The sequence below is a fragment of the Oncorhynchus keta genome, chromosome 11 (assembly GCF_023373465.1).
Source record: "Oncorhynchus keta strain PuntledgeMale-10-30-2019 chromosome 11, Oket_V2, whole genome shotgun sequence".
Taxonomy (NCBI): Eukaryota; Metazoa; Chordata; class Actinopteri; order Salmoniformes; family Salmonidae; genus Oncorhynchus; species Oncorhynchus keta.
Window position 1 is genome coordinate 40,116,086 of NC_068431.1, and position 13,725 is coordinate 40,129,810.

General features: G+C 42.4%; 1 protein-coding gene across 3 annotated transcripts in view; it reads right to left on the bottom strand.

Moving 5' to 3' along the window:
• arhgap20b (Rho GTPase activating protein 20b) overlaps positions 1–13,725 on the bottom strand; it is a 49,964-nt gene that overhangs the window by 34,565 nt on the left and 1,674 nt on the right. The window contains exons 2-3 of one of the 3 annotated variants that reach the window (XM_035780649.2): positions 9,176–9,319; positions 4,234–4,316 (exon numbers count right to left, since the gene is read on the bottom strand). In XM_035780649.2, the coding sequence (XP_035636542.1) occupies positions 4,234–4,316; positions 9,176–9,250 (158 nt within the window). In that variant the 5' untranslated portion in view covers positions 9,251–9,319. Of the gene's footprint in view, positions 1–4,233; positions 4,317–9,175; positions 9,534–13,725 lie in introns of those variants that run through there. The other 2 variants (XM_035780648.2, XM_035780651.2) reach the window with 2 other exon arrangements.

Genomic DNA, 13,725 nt, shown 5'->3' on the forward strand with positions numbered 1-13,725 from the left:
GAATTCAATCAATCAATGAAGAGTTAACAGGATTTTTCCCATTTAGCGATGTGGGTTTTGATATCAATTGAGTCAGATAAAAATCAATGCATATACTGGTAAATTATTAATACACTGCACAAAAAAATAAAGGGAACACTTAAACAACACAATGTAACTACAAGTCAATCACACTTCTGTGATATCAAACTGTCCACTTAGGAAGCAACACTGATTGACAATAAATTTCACATGCTGTTGTGCAAATGGAATAGACAACAGGTGGAAATTATAGGCAATTAGCAAGACACCCGCAATAAAGGAGTGGTTCTGCAGGTGATAACCACAGACCACTTCTCAGTTCCTATGCTTCCTGGCTGATGTTTTGGTCACTTTTGAATGCTGGCGGTGCTTTCACTCTAGTGGTAGCATGAGACGGAGTCTACAACCCACACAAGTGGCTCAGGTAGTGCAGCTCATCCAGGATGACACATCAATGCGAGCTGTGGCAAGAAGGTTTGCTGTGTCTGTCAGCGTAGAGTGTCCAGAGCATGGAGGCGCTACCAGGTGACAGGCCAGTACATCAGGAGACGTGGAGGAGGCCGTAGGAGGGCAACAACCCAGCAGCAGGACTGCTACCTCCGCCTTTGTGCAAGGAGGAGCAGGAGGAGCACTGCCAGAGCCCTGCAAAATGACCTCCAGCAGGCCACAAATGTGCATGTGTTTGCTCAAACGGTCAGAAACAGACTCCATGAGGGTGGTATGAGGGCTCAACATCCACAGGTGGCGGTTGTGCTTACAGCCTAACACCGTGCAGGATGTTTGGCATTTGCCAGAGAACACCAAGATTGGCAAATTCGCCACTGGCGCCCTGTGCTCTTCACAGATGAAAGCAGGTTCACACTGAGCACATGTGACAGACGTGACAGTCTGGAGACGCCGTGGAGAACGTTCTGCTGCCTGCAACATCCTCCAGCATGACCGGTTTGGCGGTGGGTCAGTCATGGTGTGGGGTGGCATTTCTTTGGGGGGCCGCACAACCCTCCATGTGCTCACCAGAGGTAGCCTGACTGCCATTAGGTACCGAGATGAGATCCTCAGACCCCTTGTGAGACCATATGCTGGTGCGGTTGGCCCTGGGTTCCTCCTAATGCAAGACAATGCTAGACCTCATGTGGCTGGAGTGTGTCAGCAGTTCCTGCAAGAGGAAGGCATTGATGCTATGGACTGGCCTGCCCGTTCCCCAGACCTGAATCCAATTGAGCACATCTGGGACATCATGTCTCGCTCCATCCACCAACACCACGTTGCACCACAGACCAACTCCAGGAGTTGACGGATGCTTTAGTCCAGGTCTGGGAGGAGATCCCTCAGGAGACCATCCGCCACCTCATCAGGAGCATGCCCAGGCGTTGTAGGGAGGTCATACAGGCACGTGGAGACCACACACACTACTGAGCCTCATTTTGACTTGTTTTAAGGACATTACATCAAAGTTGGAACAGCCTGTAGTGTGGTTTCCCACTTTAATTTTGAGTGTGACTCCAAATCCAGACCTCCATGGGTTGATACATTTTCTTTAAAGTCACAGAGGGCTATTGAAAGAAACAACACTAACACTTTTGAAGAGTTTGAAATTTGGATCATTTGCTCCGGACAAGGGTAATTCCAAGCATAAAGCTGACAAGGAAATGACTAATATTGAAAGTATTTTGAAAATTCCGAGAACAAATCTTTTCCCTATAAAATATTAAGCTCAAATAAGGCAACAAAATATTTTTTCAATTCTACAAATAAAGTTCTCCTGCCGGACAAGGATTGTCCAGACTTTAAAGAATCCCTAAGCTAATTTCCTGTAATTCTAATTTTTTTTTCATGGTTTATGACGTGTTCATATGCTATCTGGGCCCCCAAAAGCTTGTGCGGGGCGTGTCCTATGCCAGTGACTACAACGGAGCTACCAGTACCACCTGGGACTACCAGCACACACAAAGGTGTCAAATGACAATGATTGAGTTAGTATCAATGTTGCAATCTCTATGATCGTTGCTGCAAATACAGAAGCATGTACTACAGTGTTCATGACTATGAGACAAAAAAGGGCACAGTGAGGGAGGGAATCTAAATGTCTACAGAATAAAGTGTTGATTAATAGTAATATTTTGTAAACAAAGCCAACCAAAAGGTAGATAGTTTATCTTCATTTCTTTTGTAGGAGCTAATCCGAGATGGCAAGAGCCCCACAAGCCGTATTTCACAGGGGTTGTTTTTGTTACTCCTCACTATTTAGCTGCTGTTACCATGATAGAGAAGCTCTGAGACCAAATAAAGGCAGGAATTCTTTGCGGATGGCAGCGCTAAAGACTTTGGGACTGTGGAGTGCTGTGTGCGTTATGCGTCATTGAGACAGTGAGCTAGAGCAGGGCTTGGAGAAGAGAGGTTCAAACATGGAAACAAAATGCTAGCCCTTCCACAGCTCAAGAGCAGTACAAACGTCATTGGAAAAACTAAATAGATTAAAATGAGAGAATAGTAAACCACATCCATAGGCTATCCATAGGTCGTATAGCTGCAGGAAGTAGTTGTCGGTGCTACAGACATTTATATCAGTCCACTAATACAGGACTAGTAAAGGCCCATTGCACTCCTTTTTGGATAAAAAATAAAATATATTAATTGCATGTTTTAGGGGGTACTGCCACACCCTCAGCACCCCTACTTCCCGTGGCTATGGTCATATAGAGCATATGCATTCTTATGCTGTACACTAACAAAATATACTGTGCCATATCATATCCAGTATGGCATAATGTCGTTCAATAACTCATGACAACATAAGCTTGTCACCAGTCTGCTTCTAGTTTGCTTTCTTGGTAAATGCAGCGACAGGGCCTGTGCAAAGCTGCCAGTAATACAAATATTGTATCACTGAACAATTACAATGGCTGGAAAAATGTACATTTTCCTGTCAGATGAGACAGTTATTATGGCTGAACCATGAGTAAACACAATCAGTCACTGACATGATAAAAAATTGAGCTATGAAAACAAATACACAATATACACAAAAGTATGTGGACACCCCTTGAAATTAGTGGATTCGGCAATTTCAGCCACACCCGTTGCTGACAGGTGTATAAAATCGAGCACACGGAAATGGAATCTCCATAGACAAATATTGGCAGTAAAATGGCCTTACTGAAGAGCTCAGTGACTTTTAACGTGGCACAGTCATAGGAGGCCACCTTTCCAACAAGTCAGTTGGTAAAATTCCTGCCTTGCTAGAGTTGCCACGGTCAACTGTAAGTGCTGTTATTGTGAAGTGGAAACGTCTAGGAGAAACAACAGCTCACAGAACGGGACCGCCGAGTGCTGAAGTGCGTAGCATGTAAAAATCATCTGTCCTCGGTTGCAAGACTCACTACCGAGTTCCAAACTGCCTCTGGAGAAATGTCAGCAAAATAACTTCATCGGGAGCTTCATGAAATGGGTTTCCATGGCCGAGCAGCCTCACAAAAACCTAAGATCCCCATGCACAATGCCAAGCGTCGGCTGGAGTGGTGTAAAGCTCACCGCCACTGGACTCTGGAGTGATGAACCAACGATTCACCATCTGGCAGTCTGATGGATGAATCTGTGTTTGGCGAATGCCAGTAGAAGGCTACCTGCCCCAAATGGTCTGGGGGTGTTTTCATGGCTCAGGCTAGGCCCGTTAGTTCCAGTGAAGGGAAATGTTAACGCTACAGCATACAACAACGATTCTATGCTTCCAATTTTGTGGTAACTGTTTGGGGAAGGCCCTTTCCTGTTTCAGTATGACAACGCCCCCGTGCACAAAGCGAGGTCCATACAGAAATGGTTTGTCGAGATCGGTGTGGAAGAACTTGACTGGCCTGCACAGAGCCCTCACCTTTAGCCCATCGAACAACTTTGGGATGAATTGTAACGCTGACTGCGAGCCAGGCCTAACCGCCCAACATCAGTGCCTTACCTCCCTAATGCTCTTGTGGCTGAAAGGAAGCAAGTCCCCACAGCAATGTTCCAACATATAGTGTTAAGCCTTCCCAGAAGAGAGGAGGCTGTTATGGCAGCAAAGGGGGGACCAACTCCAGATTAATGCCCATGATTTTGGAATGAGATGTTTGACAAGCAGGTGTCCACATACGTTAGGCAATGTAGTGTAGCATGAGTAAAAAGGGAAAACAAGTGTGCAGACAGACAGATATATGGTTTGGCATTATTCATATGGCTGACCTCCTGTGGCCCTTTGGTTTGCTGAATGCCTTTGTGATGGCTGATTGGCCAGAATGTCTTCGCTGAAGTGATGTCCTCATTTTCTGTGAGAAAAACATAGATTTTCCAATCAGGGATGAAATAAACAGATCATTCATTCATGGAGCCAAAGTGGCTTGGTAAAGGGGTAGTTCCTCCAAATTAACAACAACAGATGATTCCCTACCGTGAACGTAGTCTATGGAGAGACTGTTTACATTTAGGAGAGATTGTTTACATTTACAATTTAGTCTTTTAGCAGATGCTCTTATCCAGAGCGATTTACAGTTAGTGCATTTTGTTATTATTTCATTACACATGACCAACCTTCAAAGCATTTGATTGTGTTTCATAATGACTTGGTTTGCAATGACCTTCATCTATCTAATTTGACCAAGGAGAGCCTTGATTTGACCATGTACTGTAATTTATAACAATGCAGCAGGAAAATAAGTTTGCAGTCAGTGGCGAAGAAGTAAAGAAATATGATCTGCAGACTACATTCTCTCCTGGCTATAATTGAGAAAATCTACGCATGAGACATATAATAATAATAATATATGCCATTTAGCAGACGCTTTTATCCAAAGCGACTTACAGTCATGTGTGCATATATTCTACGTATGGGTGGTCCCGGGAATCGAACCCACTACCCTGGCGTTACAAGCGCCATGCTCTACCAACTGAGCTACAGAAGGACCACTGATGGAATTTGTAGTGAAGTCCAGCAGTCATGGTAAGCCTGATGTCTTTTCAACCAATTTTGCCCACTGGGTTGAGCTCTTGTAAAATAGTTAGTACCAGGAATTGATATCTGTCGGCCAACTCGGTACATGGTTAGTCATATATATTTCCTATCATCCATGTAGGCTACTGCATCTCATAAAATACAATACAATATAATTGTAGCACTGCATAAATAAATAAACATGTTTTTTTACATAAGTGATGGAAAGCAGAATGCGGTATAGTTGCATCTGTTTTCTGCCTCTGCTAGGCAGCTGTGGGGTGAAGGAAGCCCTCTCCACCATATCAGTATTATTAGCCTTTGTGTTAGAGCTACACAATGCTGCAGGGAGGTTCTAAACTCCTCAATATGGAATGTGTGTGGTTGAGATATTGTGTTATGTGCTGTGCAAGTATTTTCTATGGTATTGCAAATCTATTTACATTTGATTTATTCACCTTAATTGTCTTTTTCTATTTTTAAATGAAAGTGGAAGTCCAATATTTCCTCTGTTGGTTCATCCATCTGCATGATTACCACGTGCAATTTAAACCTTTCCTACTTTACAATCCAGCTGGTATGCAGTATAAGTGCACATGGATTGTTATATAGAAGAATTCATTGGGTAAGTTTCTGTAGGGTTTTCATAGTGTCTTCTCCAACCTTTTATATATACAGTGCATTCGGGAAAGTATTCAGACCACTACTTTTTTTCACATTTTGTTACATTACAGCCTAATTCTAAAATTGATCAAATATATATGTTTTCTCATCAGTCTACACACAATACCTCATAATGACAAAGCAAAAAAAGGTTTTTATAATTTAGTGCAAATGTATAAAAATAAAAAAAATTGAAATATTTAATTTACATAAGTATTCAGACCCTTTACTGTGTACTTTGTTAACACACCTTTGGCAGCGATTACAGCCTTGAGTCTTCTTGGGTATGACGCTACAAGCTTGGCACCCGTGTATTTGGGGAGTTTCTCCCATTCTTCTCTGCAGATCCTCTCAACCTCTGTCAGTTTGGTTGGAGAGTGCACAGCTGTTTTCAGGTCTCTCCAGAGATGTTAGAACGGGTTCAAGTCCGGGCTCTGGCTGGGCCACTCAAGAACATTCAGAAACTTGTCCCGAAGCCACTCCTGCGTTGTCTTGGCTGTCTGCTTAGGGTCATTGTCCTGTTGGAAAGTCACCCCAGTCTGAGGTCCCGAGCACTCTAGGGCAGGTTTTCATCAACGATCTCTCTGTAGTTTGCTCCGTTCATCTTTCCCTCAATTCTGACTAGTCTCCCAGTCCCTGACGATGAAAAGCATCCCCAAAGCATGATGCTGCCACCACCATGCTTTACAGTAGGTATGGTGCCAGGTTTCCTCCAGACGTGATGCTTGGCATTCAGGGCAAAGAGTTGAATCTTGGTTTTATCAGACCAGAGAATATTGTTTCTCATGGTCTGAGAGTCCTTTAGGTGCCTTTTGGCAAACTCCAAGTGCGCTGTCATGTGCCTTTTACTGAGTAGTGGCTTCCGTCTGGCCATTCTACCATAAAGGAATGATTGGTGGAGTGCTGCAGAGATGGTTGTCATTCTGAAAGGTTAGCCCATCTCCACAGAGGAACTCTGGAGCTCTGTCAGAGTGACCAATGGATTCTTGGTCACCTCCCTGATCAAGGCCCTTCTCCCCCGATTGCTCAGTTTGGTCGAGCTGCCAGCTCTAGGAAGAGTCCAAACTTCTTACATTTAAGAATGATGGAGGAACCTTCAATGCTGCAGAAATGTTTTGGTACCCACAACCCCAGATCTGTGACACAATACTGTCGTCTCGGTGCTCTACGGACAATTCCTTCAACCTCATGTCTTGGTTTTTCTCTGACATGCACTGTCAACTGTGGGACCTTTATATAGACAGGATGGTGCCTTTCCACGTGATGACCAATCAATTGAATATACCACAGGTGGACTCCAATCAAGTTGTAGATACATCTCAAGGATGATCAATGGAAACAGTATGCACCTGAGTTCAATTTCGAGTCGCATAATAAAGCGTCTGAATACCTGTGTAAATGTGAGAAAAATATATATACATTTTTTCTGAATGGTGTTTTCCTATTTTGTTGCATTACAACCTGTAATTTAAACGGATTTGTTCTTGGATTTCAATGTAATGGACATACACAAAAGTCCAAATTGGTGAAGTGAATTGCAAAAAATTGCTTGTTTCAAAACAATTATACAAAATGAAAACCGGAAAAGTGGTGCGTGCGTATGTATTCGGCCCCTTTGCTACGAAGCCCATGAATAAGATCTGGTGCAACCAATTACCTTCAGAGGTCACAAAATTAGTTCAATAAAGTCCACCTGTGTGCAATCTAAGTATCACATGATCTCAGTATATGTACACTTGTTCTAAAAGGCCCCAGAGTCTGCAACAACAGTAAGGGGCACCACCAAGCAAGCGGCACCATGAAGACCAAGGAGCTTTCCAAACAGGCCAGGGACACTGTTGTGGAGAAGTACAGATCAGGGTTGGGTTATAAAAAAAATGTCAGAAACTTTGAACATCCCACGGAACACCATTAAATCCGTGATTAAAAAATTGAAAGAATATGGCACCACAAAAAACCTGGCAAGAGAGGGCCGCCCACCAAAACCCACGGTCCAGGCAAGGAGGGCATTAATCAGAGAGACAACAAAGAGACCAAAGATAACCCTGAAGGAGCTGCGAAGCTCCACAGCGGAGATTGGAGTATCCGTCCATAGGACCACTTTAAGCCATAAACTCCACAGAGCTGGGTTTTACGGAAGAGTGGACAGAAAAAAGCCATTGCTTAAAGATAAAATCAGCAAACACGTTTGGTGTTCGCCAAAAGGCATATGGGAGACTCCCCAAACATATGGAAGCAGGTACTCTGGTCAGATGAGTCTAAAATGTAGCTTTTTTTCCTCTCATCACCCCGAGCCCAACATCCCCATAGTGAAGCATGGTGGTGGCAGTATCATGCTAAGGGGATGTTTTTCAATGGCAGGGACTGGGAAACTGGTCAGATTTGAAGGAATGATGAGGGAAACCTGTTTCAATCTTCCAGAGATTTTAGAATGGAACGGAGGTTCACCTTCCAGCAGGACAATGACCCAAAGCTTACTGTTAAATCAACACTCGAGTGGTTTAAGGGGAAACATTGAAATGTCTTGGAATGGCCTAGTCAAACCCCAGACCTCAATCCAACTGAAAATCTGTGGTATGATTTAAAGATTGCTGTACACCAGCAGAACCTATCCAACTTGAAGGAGCTGGAGAGGTTTCGCCTTGAAGAATGGGCAAAAATCCCAGTGGCTAGATGTGTTGTTGATCCATCTTCCATTTTTCTCCTATCACAGTCATTAAACTCTTTCATGGTGAAGTCCCTGAGAGGTTTCCTTCTTCTCCGGCAACTGAGTTAGGAAGGACACCTCTATCTTTGTAGTGACTAGGTGTAGAGGTACACCATCCAAAGTGGAATAGTCAATGTCAGTTTTATTTTTTTTACCCATCTACCAATAGCTGACCTTCTTTGTGTAGCATTGGAAAACCTCCCTGGTCTTTGTGGTTGAATCTGTGTTTGAAATTCACTGCTCAACTGAGGGACCTTACAAATAATTGCATGTGTGGAGTACAGAAATGAGTTAAACACTGTCATTGCATACAGAGTGAGTCCATGCTACTTATTATGTGACATGTTAAGCTGATTTTTACACCTGAACTTACTTAGACTTGCCATAACAAAGGGCTTGAATACTCATTGAGTCAAGACATTTCAGCTTTACATTTTTAATTCATTTGTAAAAATTTCTAAAAATATAATTCCACTTTCGCATTTTGGGGTATTGTGTGTAGGCCAGTGACACAAAATCTCAATTGAATACATTTTAAATTCAGGCTGTAATAACACAAAATGTGTAAAAAGTCAAGGGGTGTGAAGGCACTGTACATTACATTGTAGGACATGTTATATAAAAGCCTGATACAGCTTTCAACTTGGTTTACAGAAATTAATACAAAACATTCTTCTATATTCTAAACATTAATCAACTCTTTGACAAATAACTTTGACGATGTACGTGCATCCTAACACACATACACACACACACACAAACAATGATTTGAGATTGCACAGTACCTAATGTAGAAGGTGAAAGGAAATGAAGTAAGAAAAACTTACCTTCTCCTTCTCTGGAGTCCTTGACTCATTGCAGTTTACTTTGGAGTGGGAGCCAATGCTTTGTTGAGGGGTCATCTTTTTAAGCCCAGTAGGTCACAAATGCAGTCAGTGTAATGTCCCGGTGCACTTCGATGCTGCCATTCACTACAGAGGAACGTTTTTAAAGGTAGCAAAAAATCATAGTCACACTTTGTTTGACAAAATAATTTGCTTGTACTGAGAGCCCTTTAGAGTGGTACCGTAAGAGGCACCCTTTTCCTGCCCTTTCCCAAATCTCACTGCTTTCTGAGCTGGGCCTCCCTCTTTCCACCTCACTGACTAAATAAGGATATCCCATCCCAGTCTCCTCACACAGTAGCCAGTGTGCAGCACACTGAGGATGGGGCAGACAGTCGGTCAGGAGGACCTTCTCGGGTTACACTTTATTATCCAGCCTTCACCCAGGGGGCACTAAGGAGGGAGTTGTGGTGAGTTGAGGCTGTACAGTGCTCTCAACCTCTTCCTGTGGTATGACTGAGGTTGGAGAGGATTCAAGTTCCTAATGCAACAGGTACAGCTTATAGTGTTACACTAGTACAGTCCATTAAGGTTGGTTGGCACATAAACGACATGATTGTACTAACGTTAAGCCTACATTTGACCTTCATCAATGCATCAATTGAAATATAGAAAATGTATCGTAGCTTGGTATCCCTTACAGCAAAACCACATTTCACATGTGGAAAATCACACCATTTCACATGAAATTTCACATGTGAAACCATGTATATTTTGAACACTTCACATGTGGTCACCAGAAATTCCCGTGTTTTTTCCATAAAGGATCAAATAATTTATTCCCAATTTAAGTTTACACTAAAGCCAAAATTAACAGTAAATTCAATTTTAACAACGAACTAAACTTTCCAAGTAAACCTTAGGCAAACTACAGTTACAGCTGATGAGAATCAGTTAGTGAATTTGCTGGAATTACAATCCTGTTTGTGTTCTGTGTACTAATGAGAGAGGGTATATTGATATTGCCTGATGACTCAAACTGAATTCTTCCACTGCTCTATGTTCTTTATATATTTCAGTCTCAGACTGCCATTGTTGAAGTTGCTTGTGGTGGTGACGTCAAAATGAGGGTGGTTGTACAAAACAAAGTAATCAGTGACTTTATCATCTCTAACCAATAAGAGATTATTTTTCAAAACACAGCTTTATTATGTATTATTGACTGTATGTTTTGTTTATTCCATGTGTAACTCTGTGTTGTATGTGTTGAATTGCTAAGCTTTATCTTGGCCAGGTCGCAGTTGCAAATGAAAACTTGTTCTCAACTAGCTTACCTGGTTAAATAAAAAAATAAAAAAGTACACGTCCTGGTAATCTGTCTGGCCCAGCGGCCTTCTGACTGTTGACCTTTTTAAAGGTCTTACTCAAATCGGCTGTGGAGAGCGTGATCACACAGTTGTCCGGAACAGCTGATGCTCTCATTCTTGTTTCAGTGTTATTTGCCTTGAAGCGAGCATAGAAGTCATTTAGCTCGTCTGGTAGGCTCGTCACTGGGCAGCTCTCGGCTGTGCTTCCCTTTGTAGTCTATAATAGTTTGCAAGCCCTGCCACATCCGACGAGTGTCGGAGCCGGTGTAGTACGATTCGATCTTAGTCCTGTGTTGACGCATTGCCTGTTTGATGATTTGTCAAAGGGCATAACGGTATTTCTTATAAGCTTCCGGGTTAGAGTCCCGCTCCTTGAAAGCGGTAGCTCTACCCTTTAGCTCAGTGCAAATGTTGCCTGTAATCCATGGCTTCTGGTTGGGGTATTTATGTACAGTCACAGTGGGGGGACGTCCTCGATGCACTTATTGATAAAGCCAGTGACTGATGTGGTGTACTCCGAAAATGCCATCAGAAGAGTCCAGGAAGATATTCCAGTCTGTGCTAGCAAAATAGTCCTGTAGTTTAGCATCTGCTTCATCTGATCACTTTTATATAGAGTGAGTCAGGAGGATAGAATTATGGTCAGATTTTCCAAATGGAGGGAGAGGGAGAGCTTTGTATGTGTCTTTGCGTGTGGAGTAAAGGTGGTCTAGAATAGTTTTCCATCTGGTTGCACATTTAACATTCTGATAGAAATGAGGTAAAACTGATTTAAGTTTCCCTGCATTAAAGTCTCCGGCCACTAGGAGCACCACCTCTGGATGAGCGTTTTCCTGTTTTCTTATGGTGGTATACAGCTCATTGAGTGCGGTTTTAGTGCCAGCATCGGTCTGTGGTGGTATGTAAGACAGCTCCGAAAAATACAGAAACTCTCTAGGTAGATAGTGTGGTGAACAGACATTATCAGTGATGAAATATAACAAGTCAAGGCACAGATCATCTCTTACTGACTCTCACCTCTCAGCAATCCTGTGAATAGCAACATCAGAAACTATACGTGACTTCACTGCTCTAGTCAATGCCCATCAGAGACATCACTCCTCACACTAATTGAGTAGTTTAAATGTAACATTGAGCTCTCACTCTTTCTTGTGTTTTTGTGCATACCCGCTAACAAGAGTTCTGTCCGTGGTGCTGAATGCACAGTGTACTTTTCCCTCTGTGTAGTTCATTGCATGCTTAATAATGAAAATACCTACCAAAAGGAGAACATGGATGTGGTTTACTTCTGTGCATGTTAAAAAAAGTAAAATAAGTAGCAAATCTGGACGTGATTTACAGTAGACACAGTTGAAGTCGGAAGTTTACATACACTTGGGTTGGAGTCAATAAAACTTGTTTTTCAACCACTCCACAAATTTCCTGTTAACTTCTTGACGCACCCATCCCGTTAGCGCGATAATTTTCGTTAACATCCGCTGAATTGCAGAGTGCCAAATTCAAATTAAATTACTAAAAATATTTCATTTTCATGAAATCACAAGTGCAATATCGCAAAACACAGCTTAGATTGTTGTTAATCCACCTGGCGTGTCAGATTTCAAAAAAGCTTTTCGGCGAAGGCCTACCAAGAGTTTATATAAGGACATCTCTCTCAGCAGACCAGACATTACAAACAGCTAGCAGCAAAGTAGATTGGTCACGAAAGTCAGAAAAGCAATAAAATGAATCGCTTACCTTTGATGATCTTCGTATGTTTGCACTCACGAGACTCCCAGTTACACAATAAATGTTCCTTTTGTTCCTTAAAGATGATTTTTATATCCAAAATACCTCCATTTGGTTGGCACGTTATGTTCAGAAATCCACAGGCTCAAGCTGTCACGACGGGCAGACCAATGCCAAATAGTATCCGTAAAGTTCGTAGAAACATGTCAAACATTTTTTATAATCAATCCTCAGGTTGTTTTTACAATATATAATCGATAATATTTAAACCGGACTGTAGCTTCTTCAATAGGAGAGAGAGAGAGAGAGAGAGAGAGAGAGAGAGAGAGAGAGAGAGAGAGAGAGAGAGAGAGAGAGAGAGAGAGAGAGAGAGAGAGAGAGAGAGAGAGAGAGAGAAAATGTCTGCTCCACTCTGTTGGCGCATGCAAAATGCTGCTGGCACCCAGCCATCTAATGACGTGATGTGATCTTTCTCGCTCATTTTTTCAAACTAAACGCCTGAAGCTATGCCTAAAGACTGTTCACACCATGTGGAAGCCATAGGAAAAGGAATCTGGTTGATATCCCTTTAAATGGAGGGAATGCATGCAATGGAACAGAGAGCTTTCAAGGAAAAACAGCACTTCCTAGTTTATGCTGACAAGCGGGCAACAACAGCAGCAATGCGCTAGTTAAAACTTGTAAAAGAAAGTTATGTTTATTTCAATGGGCAAGGGATTAATAACTTGTACCATTGGTCACCATCTGGATCTCACCTTTACATGCTAATTAGATAACGTACTAACAAGCTGGTGTGAATGACCAGTGTGCCACGGTGATGTATGGAGGTGCTTCCCCTGGTGCTTTCCACTGGCAGCAGTTGCTTCACCGGGCAGATGTATCACGTTGTCGACAGTAGCTAATGTGGCCAATTTGTTCCATCCCACTTGTTTATATTTTGAGTAGAATAAAAGCCTACACAAGAAATAACTTGTAATATTGGTAGTAAATAACCATCTGGATGTCCCTGTGATAGTCTACTGCTCAACGGGGAGAGTTTTCTGACATATGGAATTGTTTGAACATGGTCATACTATGGATCATTTAGCTGTTGGATTTTGAATTTTAGGACCCCTTTTTTGGGGAATACAATTTGGCCTTTACTTCTATAGCCCAGATGTGTTATTTTATCTTTGACCTTTTATTTAACTGGGCAAGTCAGTTAAGAACAAATTCGCATTTACAATGACGACCTACACCGGCCAAACCCGGACAACGCTGGGCCAATTGTGCGCCGCCCTATGGGACTCCCAATCACAGCCGGATGTGATACGGCCTGGAAATGAACCAGGTTGTCTGTAGTGATGCCTCAACTCACTGAGATGCAGTTGCTTAGACCGCTATGTTACTCTGAGTATTTGAGTAACACATTCATAAATGGCAAAACAGGCAGTTAAAAAAATAAATCATAAGAAACAC